This window comes from Rhipicephalus microplus, chromosome X, assembly GCF_043290135.1.
Source record: "Rhipicephalus microplus isolate Deutch F79 chromosome X, USDA_Rmic, whole genome shotgun sequence".
Classification (NCBI taxonomy): domain Eukaryota; kingdom Metazoa; phylum Arthropoda; class Arachnida; order Ixodida; family Ixodidae; genus Rhipicephalus; species Rhipicephalus microplus.
Genome location: NC_134710.1, coordinates 219,907,393 through 219,921,082, shown reverse-complemented (window position 1 = coordinate 219,921,082; position 13,690 = coordinate 219,907,393). Strand labels below are relative to the sequence as shown.

The 13,690-nt window shown below is 43.5% G+C and overlaps 1 protein-coding gene across 5 annotated transcripts in view; it reads left to right on the top strand.

Annotated features, from left to right (window-relative positions):
- Nucleotides 1-11,395, top strand: part of LOC119187730 (histone-lysine N-methyltransferase EHMT1-like) — a 284,030-nt gene extending 272,635 nt beyond the window's left edge. For all 5 annotated transcript variants that reach the window (XM_075878680.1, XM_075878676.1, XM_075878679.1 and 2 more), the window contains 2 exons: nt 1,464-1,639; nt 9,766-11,395. In XM_075878680.1, the coding sequence (XP_075734795.1) occupies nt 1,464-1,639; nt 9,766-10,042 (453 nt within the window). In that variant the 3' untranslated portion in view covers nt 10,043-11,395. The remainder of the gene's footprint in view (nt 1-1,463; nt 1,640-9,765) is intronic.
- Nucleotides 11,396-13,690: the final 2,295 nt, after the last annotated feature.

The window sequence follows — 13,690 nt, the reverse complement described above, 5'->3', positions numbered from 1 at the left end:
GCAACTGAAGCACACTATTCTTGCTACTTCCAGCGCCCCCCCCCCCCCCCAAAAAAAAAAAAAAAAAGTCTCGTAGTCAACCAAAACGTGTGCCTCTGGGAAACAAGATGAAACAAAATGTGCTTCACTGCAACACAGCAGTGACGCGTTGGGGGCAGCATATGGCATGTTTCTCGCTACTTCAGTGCATTAGGATTTACCCATTTCTTTTGGAATTGTAAAAAAATTTAATAAAGGACAGTTTGGCAGAATTCGTGATCTCTGCGAACCTCCTTGCTGGTTGCTCCAGCAATTCGTGCACTTGCACTGCTGGCAGAGTTCTTGTTTGCAAAGCCTTCTTCGAAAACTAAGCTCAAAAGCTTCAATGGTCATGCTTTTTTGTCAAAGCATATTGTGAATTTCGTCACACTTACCATTATTAAATTCTTTATTTCACCAGAAAGAATCGGCTAATGGTCGCATCATAAGGTACTGACGCAGCAAGAGCAGGCGACATACTACCTGCTTGTCATTACCGTATTGCAGTGAAGCATGCTTTGTTTTCCGTAGGCACACATTTAAGTTGATCACGCCTGCGTTTTTTTTTTTTCCCTTTCTTTTTTGTGGCAGCAGCAAGGTCAACCGTTCCTCCACGTTTAGGCAGAATTAATACCAGGTATGATCAGCCGTGATCAGCCCTGATTATTTTGAACAATTGCAAGTTCTTTGCATCCCACTTTTTGTATGTTCTATTAATTCAAAAAGTGACTTAATTGGAAGATTTCTCGCGGTCCAAGTGACTTTGAATTAACGAGGTTTTACTGTAGTGAAAGACTTTGTTCTTGTATTCCCGTAACATGCTCCGGACGTTCGCAATTGCCGCTGGTTACTTCATGAAAGTTGGTGTTCAATGTTGGGAAATTTACAATTCTGCACACATTAAGTATCCAAGTGAAGATGCATGCAGATACCTTTTGTTTTGGCATTAAATTATTATTTATACTTAAGGGTCATGAAGTCTGGCTTCATTGAGGTAGCATGTGCACATACTTCTATGTGGATTTGAAGGGGAATTTAATTTGTTTTGTTTGTTAACCTTTCATAGTCTGTCTTTGTACTGAGGCTCACATCAGGAGAAGTGCTGTCACTATGAACAAAAAAATGTCTAAACATGGTAGTTACTAGAGATGTGTGGGAATAATATATTGTAGTCCTAAATCGTAAAATACCAAGCTTTTTACATATTTTGATATTTTTGTGTTATCGTTACTCAAAATTTGCGTATATGTTTCTGTAATATAGTACTTAAATTTTTTCATTTTTCTTATTTGCTGCTAATCCTTTATAACACATTGAAGACTTTCTGTTAAATATGTAAGCTTGTACATTTGCTTTGACCGTTGTTAGACTAGTATAAAAAATATTGCAGTGTGTCATGACATTAATGAGTTAAGTTCAGATGGCTGCATTGATGTGGTGTGCAGGATGGAGAAACATACTGTCTGGATGCCCGGCACTATGGCAACGTGTGCCGCTTTTTAAACCATCTATGTGAACCAAACCTGGCACCTGTACGAGTTTTTGTAGAGCACCACGATATGCATTTTCCTCGCTTGGCTTTCTTCAGTTTACGGCCCATCGCCAAGAATGAAGAACTAGGGTAAGTGCGAGGGCTCTTCTTGTGGCTTAATACCACAATAGAACACCATTAAAGTACTTCGTCTTTGTGTAGAGGGAGATGCGGTTCATGTCACACAACCTCCATTCACTGTGGAATTTTTTGGAAAAGGGAGTTTGGTAATAACGGCTTGGTCTTGATGAAGTACTCTTATTCCTACATAGCTACCGCTTGGAAGAAAACTGCGCAAACAAAATTGTCTTAGCAATCCCAATTGAAGATTTTAGCATTATACTTTCTTTCAGTGTAGCATTTCACACCATGTACAGTCTAGCCCGCTTATAACGAACCTGAGCCTGACGCGGCATTCGTTCGCTGTATCCCGAAGTTCGTAGTAAATGAAACACAGCTTTTAAAAATGTTGTGAGTGAAAACACAAACTTCTTTTGCCCATTAAAGTCCATGATGCACGTGTTTAGAAGGGCAGAAGCGATAAGGGCGGTCTCGAGTATATTTCAAACGGCAGCGTGCTCGTTCGCCGAGCCCCCAAGCATTAGCTGCACAAGGCACTGGCTCTAAAGTTTCATCGTTCTTGCAATCCGATTCTTCCAAATCGCTCTTGCCGCGTACTTCATTCACAGTGTCTTAATCTGTGCACGGTTTCGCAGTGTCGGCATCTTCATCGGCTATAATGAAACCATCGCAACAGATGTCCCATCCGCTCTCTCATGTCGGAGTCAACAGCGCGCTGCCACAAATTGCCGCCGCAGTGGTTCTGTTCGGAAACTTCAGGCTTGGTATCGGGCCCGGCGTCGATGAAATCGTCCTCGCGAAAATAGTTTTGCGTGCATGTAGCCGTCACCACCGCCCACGAAATATTCACCATCTCCACAGCTGAATATTGGGACGCCCGAAGCAGCAAGTTGGCTGCCAGGTGGTCAACAGCTATGAGCAAGCGCTCCGCAACGTGGCACCTAACGTGCGGATTACGTTCAAGCCAAGCGGTCACACTTTAGACTTTTTGTTAAGCAGCAGGAAAAAGCGTGCTAGGCCTCCCGTCCGCCATCCTGACCACACAACCACACTGAGAGTGAGCAAGACGCGCACATGCGACACACATGCCAGAACGGGTAGAACAGCTCTGGGCCCGTTTCTTAGCCGGGAAACGAAACTTCTGAATTCGAGCCAGCGTGGCTGGCGTCTCGTAGCGGTGGAGACGGGCGAAGGGGTTGTGATCAAGAGAGAGCCGATTTGCGAGAGAAGGGCAAGGAGTTGCTATAGGGGGAAGAGAGGGGAGGATGCGGCAGGAGGGAAACCGTGAAAACCAAAACACGCGGGAAGGGCCGTTCCAAGCGCTTCCCGCACAGCCGCAACGCATGTGCCAGGACCCCTACCGCACGCAAGTTGCTTGCGGTAAGGGTCCTGGCACATGCGTTGTGGCTGTGTGGGAGGCGCTTGAAACGACCCGAAGAAGGCAGAGTGGGTAGCTTGCGTAAAAAGTCCGTGAAACGCACCACTCGCGCGTACAAAAACTTGAAAGAGTGCCTGCGCGCGCAGAGATCAAAGCACAGCCGCCTGGATAGGCGTGCGCAGCGGTGTTTAAAGAATCGGCGACCGTGGTCAAAAATTGTTTGTTGCGCTGGCGGGTTTGCGGGGCCTCACCGACTTCGACATTTTGAGATTTCTTCCGTGCAAATTAACAGCCCTTTTCATGCTTCCGCACGCATGCGGAGGGCATGCTGAGCGGAGTGCGAAGTGAGCGAGAACAGGTCCTAAACATGCAATGAATCGCGAATTGTCAGAATCAGCGGGGTAGAACACGCACGTGCACTAGACGCAGACGATCGGATAGAGTCGCTGGCTGATGATGTTGGCAAATGGTCTGGGCACTCCAGGCCGGCGACGCCAACGACAGTACCAGCGATCAAAAACAGGGGAGATGACGAACCGGTCTTCGAAAGATCTGTGGCAGTGTGAAAACACAGGCCTCGTCTGGCGATGCAAGGTGCTCAGAGTAGCGGGGGGACGAAGGACGGAGGGGTGCGTAACAAAAAGGGGTCGGGAAGAGCGGCAACTAGAGGGGCGCGGAGGCAGGGTCGGCGTTTATGCTCTTCCCGCATAGTCGCAAAGCATGTTCCAGGACCCCTACCACACGCAAGCGGGGGACAAATAATCCAAATGGCAACGCTCTTTCACCCTGCGCAGTGTCGCCAATTGGCTTATTTGTCCCCTGCTCTGGTGCGGTAGGGCTCCCTGCACGTGCGTTAGGGCTGTGCAGGAAGCGCGTGGAATGGCCCTTGACAATGAGAATGTATGGGCACCTCGCCGATGCCTGTGATCGGTGGTGGAAAGTGGTTTCACGGGAAGTTGGCAGAGCGCTAACCCCGTTCGCTGTAACCGATCGGCGACGCTTGGAGACGTTGTAAGTGCGATTTTGTGCCTTTAAATCAATATATATTTTCACGGTCACGTGGATATTGTTCATTTTAAGCGAAAGTTCATTTTAAGTGGGGCCGTTATATGTGGGCTCGTCTGCAGTGAAACTTCAAATTCTATTTTTGAGGACATAAACATCTGAACCTTCTACTGCCAACACTTCGCCAAGCTGTCAGAGGCAAGTGTTGCACCATGTTTGTTTACACACGTGCGAGATGCACGCATGTGTGCAGTATACTTTCTCACATACATTCTTGCTTTAGCTTTGTTAGATTGCACAAAAAAAGAGAGAGAGGCGTGGTAAGTTGCTTTAAAGGCAGCTATATGTGTCAAAAATGGAAAGTTTGGACAAGCGCAATCGTGCTGTTTCTGCCCCGTGTGGCTCCGGTTATAAAGCTTGCTCTAAGCCATGTAGCATGACCTACTTTGCGCCAATACGGCAACTTTTTGTAAGGCAGTGGTGGCAGAAAAATCGTCTTGTCTACTTAGCTATTTTTTGGCTAGTTTTTGTTGTATTTGTTTGAGCAAAGTTATCAATATCTGGGGACTTTGCAGCCATTTACAAAACATGGTGGTCAAAGTGTGCTTCAAACGCGGAAAATAGACTACTCCCTGTTTCCAATCAGTGTGACGTCATTGTGAACGATCTGGCCACAACCCCTTTTCTCGGAGCAAGTGCTGGTTGGCAAGAAAATTTCGCCGGCGAGATCTTTCAGCATAGCAGCGCTACATGTGTCTGCATTGCTTCGACACAAGTTTCTGCAAGTTGCTTTTTTCTAATGCCATTGCTTTTAAAAGGAAGAGTCACTGCCTATGTGTGGTGATTTGGTCGTCGTAAATGGCAACCATAAGAAATCTTATTCACTTAAAAAAAACAACTTTAGGGCATGTTCACGGTGACTGACGCTTTGAGAAATATAGTGATTCTACTTCTGCGACAACTGCGTCAAAGTGCGCCAAATCAAATATACTGTGCCATTCTGATAATATCAACAAAAATTGCTCTAAAATGCACCAAAGTCGCAGGTTTGGGGGCATTTATCATCAGCAGTAGCCACGCCGGTGCATCAAAACATGAGCAGTTAGGGGTCGCCGAAGTCGCAACTACGTACCTAGAATTATTGGGCTGAATGATCAGCGATCGTGAGTGCATCCCAAGTAATCCCAAGTTCCGACGCAGCTTTTGGTGTGCAAGTCGGCTCAATGGCAAAACGCGCTTTCTGCAGAAGCTCGTGATGCCTAGGGCAATTGGTAACATGTAAGTGTGGCAGCTATTCATCGGCAGACCTCACTCGGTTCAATAGTCGTACTGCACGTAATTAAAGTAATTTTTCACTAATAACTGCACATGGGCCGCCAGAATGCCTGTCGTTTCTATTTCTCAGCATCGTGATTGAATTCGCCAGGCTTTGTGTCCATAGAAGAGCACGAGAATGGTGGAAACACGTTGACACTTTTCTTCTAATATACGTCATTCATGAGTGTTCATCCTTAACAGCTTTTCCTTAGGTCCTTCCAGCAAATCTGCGTTAGTATTCTATCTTGCTGTAAATGCCCCTAAGAGATCCTACCCTTGCAAGCTCATAAGTGCAAGCATCTGCATTCAAACTTTTTGTATGGTTTGAAGAAAAAGTCATCTCAATAAATAAAAGCATCTTGGTTGGAGCAGCCTATATTCGCTATCAATATGTGCAGCTATCAGTAGTGTGCCCATCGCTGACGGCCCTACAGAGCTGGGAGGCCCTATGTGATGCAGCTTCGCTATGTTGCATGTCTGACGGTTGGAAAATCAACATCTCGGTATCGCAATCATTGGTTTATTTTGGGGGAGGGGGGGGGGGGGAGGCTGCATTGCTGGTGCCCGCTATCTCGAGGCCTCATGACACTGCTCGTAAACTTTTTGTGCTATCAGCATCTACTTTGCATTTTGAGGAGCGACAGCACACACACTGCTTCAGCACCTTGAGTTGGCCATAGTCCCTGTAACCTCCGTTCTGTTCAGTTGCACTAGATTAAGTCAAAAAGGTACAATTATTTAGTTTCACTTGAACTCTTAGCAATGAATTCAATACCAATAAATTGCATTGTTGTGTGAAGTAAAATATGATGTCATCCGCGAGGGGCACTATCGGCAGAATTGCTATTTCGAAGGTACGTGCACTTGCCGCATGTGCAAAAAACTTGCTGCATGCGCTGTGTTCTAGATCCGTATGGCAACTTGACTCGAGACCTTTGGAAAACCTCCCGCATGCTGATGCACGTTCAGCACAAACTGTGCGAATGAATGGACCGTCCGAATATTACAACAATGGTGTTGCCACTGCAGATCAAGCCTCAGTGCACACTTCCCATCACGGCCGCCCAGCGCGCGCAGCGATCCAGGTGGCCGTGCCCTCTAGGGAGTGCAATATTTTTCGCACAGTCTTTTTGCGTTGAGAGCACAACACGTAGAAGAGTATACGAGTCGTCTCTGATGCCATCTGAAATAGCGCGTGCACCAGCGATTGCGATCACAACCGCGCCATCAAAGCTTGCAATTGCATACCTGCTAACTCTTCCGAGTTTCCCGTAAAACGTATAAATTTCGATTGCACATACGATTTTACAAATCTCGCTTGAAATTTACAAAAAATATTTCATTTCCGATTAAAAAGTAAAATTAGTAATGTAGCGTGGCCTCCGCAATTGGCTACAGCGCATTGCTGTAGCTGGTCGCGGAGGCCATAAAAATGGTGTTGTGCTATATTCTGCCACCAGGAGAGAACTATATATAATGGTCTTATCATCATCACATACTTGCGAAGTCTCACACATACATCACCACATACTTGCGAAGTGGGGAAAACGGGCTTGTGCACCACCTGGATGTCCTCCTTCCCCAGCACCCTGGACAGTTGCTCACTAATTTCTGGAACGTATGAGACCGAGATGCAGTACGAATGCTTGGAAGAGGCTTCGTTGTTTGTGTCACTCTATAGATTCTATACACGTGCAGGTTTTCGTGGCAGGAAGGAATCATTGTTGTACCTGCCCTAGCTGCCAAGATATTGCGGCCTCAACATTAAACAGTTGCAGTTTTACATTTTGAGAAAAATGAAAAAAAAATAACACACGGTTTCTTCAAAACGGAACAATTAGGGTGTGCATGATTTACGATGCAGACACCAATAAACATTGGAAAGATTATGTGACAACCATTTAGTGTTGCTCTGGCCCTTATTCAGTGCTAGCTGAACACTCTTGACTGTGGCATGCGGGCGATTTGACTCAGCTGCTTGGTGCCTGTCCTTCTCACTTGTCCATTTGATGCTTAGGAGGTTGGGTTTATTATTGAAATCTGCTAAGATATCTGATGAGGTTTTCGAATTGCCACAATTTAACTTCATTACTGTCTTGGAATCTGCACTTTCAACCGGAAAAAGCAAAGAATGCTGTTCCTTAGACACCAGAACCTGAATAAGTGAATAAAGCATTTATATGCATTTACAATAAAGCATTTGCATTTTTGGCACATTTATAGAAGCTCTATTTTTGACAAGGCTTTCACAGAGTGGCAAAAGAGCTTCGGACATAAGTGCGGGCAAATTATAAAGGTGCCTTGAAGTAGGCTGCCCATTTTCTTGCAGGTTCTGTATGTTGGTGGCACCAAGATTTTACCAAGTTAGAATGACATTACAAAAAAAATTACCACTTCCACGAGCGTGAAAACTTCAAGAGAGATAGAAATATTGTTGCAGAAACCAAAGGTCATTTTTAAAAACTGGATTTTTCGGTCCATTCTTGGTCCCAAAAAAGTCCACCCCCTTAGCAGTAAAACTGTCTACATCAGATCGTTGATGTTTTTGCCACAGGTAATTTGTTGTGGCTTTCAATGACGAAATAAAAATACAATTCATCTCGCACGAGGAAAGCAGAGTTCGTTTGATGGACAATATTTCCGTCACTGGTGCAATTTCATTTCATGTTCTGTGTAATAGTAGTTACTTTTAAAGTGAGCCTTGAAAAATCAGTACGCAAGAGGCAGAGGCAGCAACAATAGCAGTCATTAGGAACAATTGTGAATGAGCGCTTGTGCAGCCGCCTTTGCCTCTTGTGTCCTGTTTTTTTTTTTCCGTGCTCTCTTTAGAATCTCTCACCAACAATCAATTTTTATAGGATGTCTGGTGACCTGCTTATATAATTTATTAGGCCTAGGTACAAACTGACTCTGGATTGAACACGAAAGAAATTATTGTGACAGGGGCTACAAGTTATGGTTCAGTGCCAGCAAGTGTGATTCTGAGTGCACTGGATCATCACTCTGCTAACTCATTTTTATTGTTGCAACTTTCAGTCATTTCAAGAAGAGTCATGTAAGACGCATAACGAGAGAGTAATCTTTTTCAACAGCCCAAACACTACGTCATCATGTGTTTCCTAAAGTCAGCAATTTATGCTGGAAATTCGTGAATTATGATTCAAGCTGCTCATATTTACATCTTCATCGAAAGTGTTTTGCATTTAGCCATGAAAAATGTGGAGGCGGTTTCGGCACATGCATGGCTACTTCTGGCTACTTCTACTTTCCTTGGCTCAAGTTGGCTAGTTTTGCAAATTTTCTAGCTATTTTGGTCGTTTCGACCTGGCAGCCATGATGTGGGCTTACTTTGGCATGATTAAGTTTGTCAATATTTCTGTGCTGTTTCTCATAAACAAGCTTTCATGCTGCTTTCTATTTTTTTTCCTCCCTGCTGTTCGACCTGTGAAGAGATGCCCGGAAAGTCAGCGACCTCACTTGCAGCATCCGAAATCTGCATGCAGGGCTCGCTGTTATCTACAATGTATTTGTCACAAGTAAACTGCAATGGGGCACGTAGGAGCGGCCTCTCACACGCTTCCGAATGCCAGTTTAACTTTTTTTTTTTTCACTTTGTATGCACTGCATTTTTATACGACTGTGTCAGAAGTGTTGGTTCTAAAGTAGGAGGATTTGAAAAATGTTCGCAATATATAAGCACAGTTTCAATGGGTAGCATAGGAAAGTCATAAGTGCACCAAAATGTGGTCATTATACCTGATATATCGTTATGTCTGGAATTGTTGCAAGTAGGTTCGACTGTATTCTATCAAGACTTTGCACAATTTGATCACATGATGATCTGTTTCGTTGATCCCTGCTTTTGTGTGAAAAGTTGCTTGTGTTGTGTTGCAGCTTTTAAATGTTATGCCTTTATTAATTTACTAAAATACTATTCACAGCAATGCTCAAATTCTGTCAAAATTCTTTGTTTTGTGTAGCTACAGAAACTATTGCAGAAACTGTAAAATAATGAAAGCAACCATGGCTACCCCTAGCAATATTAGGCACATGGAAACTTCTACCAACTGCAGAGTGCATTGCCTCGTCCTTGGGTGCTGTGTGAAATATTGTCAAAATAAAGCTACGGTTTTGATAAAACTGCCTAAATGTAACACAAGAGCTCGCCTTTCGTTACCACACCTATTCAAATAGGTCAGTGGTGATCGATGCTTTGAAGCTGATTTTGGCATGCTGTATTTGTTTGTTGTCACCTATCTATGTCTAGTGATTAGTCCAGGTACCAGTGGACTAACTACTAGAATCACAAATTCTCTTCAGTGCAGTTTAGTTTTGATTTTTCTCTAATTGAAGTGGATTTCGATCAAGACTGATCCTCCTGTCTAACCTAATTTAGTGTTTTCATAGCGTGATTACTACCTGTTTTCTTTTGCAGATTCGACTATGGAGAAAAATTCTGGACAATTAAGTCTAAAATGTTCACATGCAAGTGTGGACATCCAAACTGCAAATACTCTAAGGAGCGCATTGGGAAGACTCTGAAAAATTACAAGCGCCGAGAAAAAGCTGCTGCTGCTCAGGCTGGCGGGAACGCGGCTCGTGCTAGCAAGACAGCTGCTCAGGCTGTCAAGGACCCTGCTCAGGCTGGTTGCGGGAACCCTGCTCAGGCTGGCGGCGGGAACCCTGCTCAGGCTGGCGGAGGGAACCCTTAAGCAGTGGTACTACTGTGGCGTTTACGCTCAGAGTTCCAATTTTTTACACAAGTAATTTCAAATTGCTTTGTTAGAAACAGTGTTTTTTCTCTTGTTTTCTTTGCACATTTTTCCAGCCATTGGAAAACATTTGTTTGACTGAAAGTATCGGTCAACCTTTCATTCCTGTTAGATTAGAGGTTTCACATTTTCTAATAAAATTACTGTGCATCCACTTATACATGTGTATCCTACATTCACTGTATAGGCATTATACTAACACACACCCATCTTGAAGGTGTCTGAAGTGTTACTTTTACCTTTTCCAATACCGTGTGATTACAGCATCTTGCTTGTAGAAAGGGGCGTCAGACACATTTAGACCTGAATGTAAAATCTTTAAACGTTGCTGAAGTAGTAGCAAATTTTCTAAAATTCATCACTTCATCTGCACTACAGTACTGTAACATTATGTAGAATACATTTAGTACTGTAGTTTAGTCTGTGCAATAAAATTTACCTCTTTCTTTTCACATATTGTAAGCTGAAAACTTTTTCAGTTGGTGTACATAACTTTTTAAAGGGCGCACACAGCATGATGTTTTATTTCATTTACATCAATAAGCAGTAGTATCAATGACCAGCTTGTCTGTACAGCAGACTCTCAGTAAACAGAAATCTGTTGAACGTAACTACTTCCTAAATGGAACTATTGCCTCTGCAATGGTTGGTTTCGGGCTTGTATTCTGCACCCTTGTTTACCTCTCGGTAGATGGAACACCTGTTAAATGGAACATATTTTCTTGGCCCCTTCAGGTTTCGTTTACTGAGAGTCTACTATATGTGGTGTTTTTGCTGTAAATCTACTTACAAAATTATCTAGTGAATGTTCCAAGTAGCAGATGCAAAAGAAAACAATGTCTGCCAATAAGTTTTTATTGAACTACCTTTTGCTAGCTAACTTATAGTAAACTCACTTGGGTGTTACAATTGCATCATTTATTTGACTCTGTCGCTTGTTGTATCATTCCTTTCTTTTTTACAAGCAACTTGATCCTTAAGCTTTTAGGTTTTCTACTACTAAAATGTGTTGACTTTTTCTACTACTAAAATGTGTTGACTGTATACTTAATTTTATAAGGTATTGGCGGTTGCCTGGCGTGAGCTTGGAATCGTTGTCACATACACTTGAACTCACTTTATGCTAGTCGAGATTTTCATGTCATTATCCTTATCACAATTATCACCAGATAATATATTTTTAATAATTAGAGGCAGCTACAAGCACACCTTCACACCTTTACATCTTTCCATAACAAAAATTTTTTGTAAGCAGAGCTTGTGTTCAATAAATAAAATGTTGCTAGGCTTGGATGTATTGTGAATGTGATACAGTGTTTGAGATGGAAGAGTACTTTGTTCTTTTAAAAATGTGTCACAGCATCAGCTGCACTGCCGCTGGAAGGCGGCACTCACCAGTGATGAGCTGGCCGACCAGCTTAGGGCCGTCAGGCAAGCTGAAAATGCGCCCGGGTCCAAGGACTACGAGCAGTCACCTGAGGCACCGCCATCATAATCGACGGAGAGTGGGAAGGGACAGGGGTTAATCCCCTCTTCCCCCACCTTGCTTGGTGAAAACTGCCGGACTTTAAATAAAGTTTATTCATTCATTAATTCTCCTCACATTGCCAGCAATACTGTTTTAAGCATGATTTGCGATCTTGGTAGTAGCCTAACTATAAAGAGTGAAAAGTTTGGGGCTTACAGTGTACATGTAATGTTACCAACACTAAACTCCACTTGTTATCACACACACACACAAAAAAAAATGTGATAGCTTTGAAGTGGCACATCGATCTGTGAGCTTACTTCTAAACTTCAGCGCAATGGCTTCTATCTTTGGTGCTCACATTTGGTTGACCATGATAAAGCAGGAAAAGATGTGTCAGCTAAATCAGTATAGTGAATGAACAGTTTATATCTTCAAGATTGGCCCCGCCGCGGTGGTCTAGTGGCTAAGGTACTCGGCTGCTGACCCGCTGGTCGCAGGTTTGAATCCCGGCTGCGGCGGCTGCATTTCCGATGGAGGCAGAAATGTTGTAGGCCCGTGTGCTCAGATTTGGGTGCACGTTAAAGAACCCCAGATGGTCGAAATTTCCAGAGCCCTCTACGACAGTGTCTATGATAATCATGTGGTGGTTTTGGGACGTTAAACCCCATATATCAAATCTTCAAGATGGTCTGTGGCACAAACTGACGGCTGCTAATATTGAATCGGTGTGGAAGGGCCCATTTGTCTGCTTTGTATATGTAGTGTATGCTTGTACATGTAGTTTCCAAATTTGGTGTCGGGGGGTCCTTTAAAGCAGAGAAAAAAAAGTTCCTCCAAAGATCGTTGTTTCCAGTATGATATGGTAAAAAGTGGCATTTGGGCTTCTCCTCACTTTTTATCCTTCCTTTGCAGCTTGACATGTCAATTATCATGGAGTGTGCTGTACTCACGGATTCAAACGATGCAAATTTTTTGGCATAGCGGCTGGTATGAGCAATTGTTCGAGACAGCCTCATCATCTCGCAAGGAGTCTCGTTGCTAAAGATGATGTTGGCTTCCGATCTATACATCTGAGTTAAAATTATTCCGATGTGACCCAAACTGAAGTCGTTTAAACAAACATAAGTGCGTTACTTAGCCTTAAATTCTCGCATTTCATTCCATAAGTACTCTACAAGGCATTAAGCGCAGTATCGTGTACAATGCATCAGCTTCCAAATGCTAGAGGTTTTCACCAAAAACCAAGGGAAATTTTGAAAATAAGCTTATGGAGACATCTTAGTTCACAGCAGATAACATGCTCAAAAGGCACAAAGCAGTGGTCCCAGGCCCTTTGGCTTTATTCATCCCCACAACTCTGTATTGAAGGACATACGTATGTGGCCCTTAAAGGGACAGTCTACTGCTCGGAAAAATTTTCTGATTGTGGCAAAAATGATAAGGCCGTTCATCACATCGGCAGCAACAAGCGTGTTTTTGTCCCATAAAAAAGGAATTTCAATTTGATGTTTATAGTCGATAAAGAATGACTGCTAGCATCAACCAACAGCAATGTGGTTGTGTTCCAGAATTGCCACTCCGGAATCGGTATAATTCCGCAATCATTCCACAATTCCGTGATCCCGAAATGAAATGGGGACAATGCTTGGAGGAATGTATTGGCAATGGAATCGAGCACCTTTTGCCCGGAATGAAGTGGGAATGGAATTGCATCTTTTACCGAAAATACAGCACATTTTCGCCTACGCGCTGTTTTCAAACTTCAAACATTAGCAAATCAGAGCCTCGAATTTAACAATAAAGTAGCATTTTTAAAATGGCTTAGCTGATTATAAGTACAAAAAACTTATAAGCAACACACCTATAGGGCAAGTTTGTCCTTATATTGACTGCTCTTTTGAAGTTTGTCTCTATTTTTCGCGTAACCGTGGTCGAGCGGAACTACGGTGGCAGATTGCTATCCCCCTCCCTCCCTTTACGCCTTTTAATATTTTTTTTTTTTTGCCCTCGGTAACACCCCAGCTACAGTACCCAGCCGTCTGCTGTCTTCACACCCTTCACGTCTTCCTGCTAGCATCTGTCACCGTCGGCTGACTAGGACGCATGTTCGATAAAAC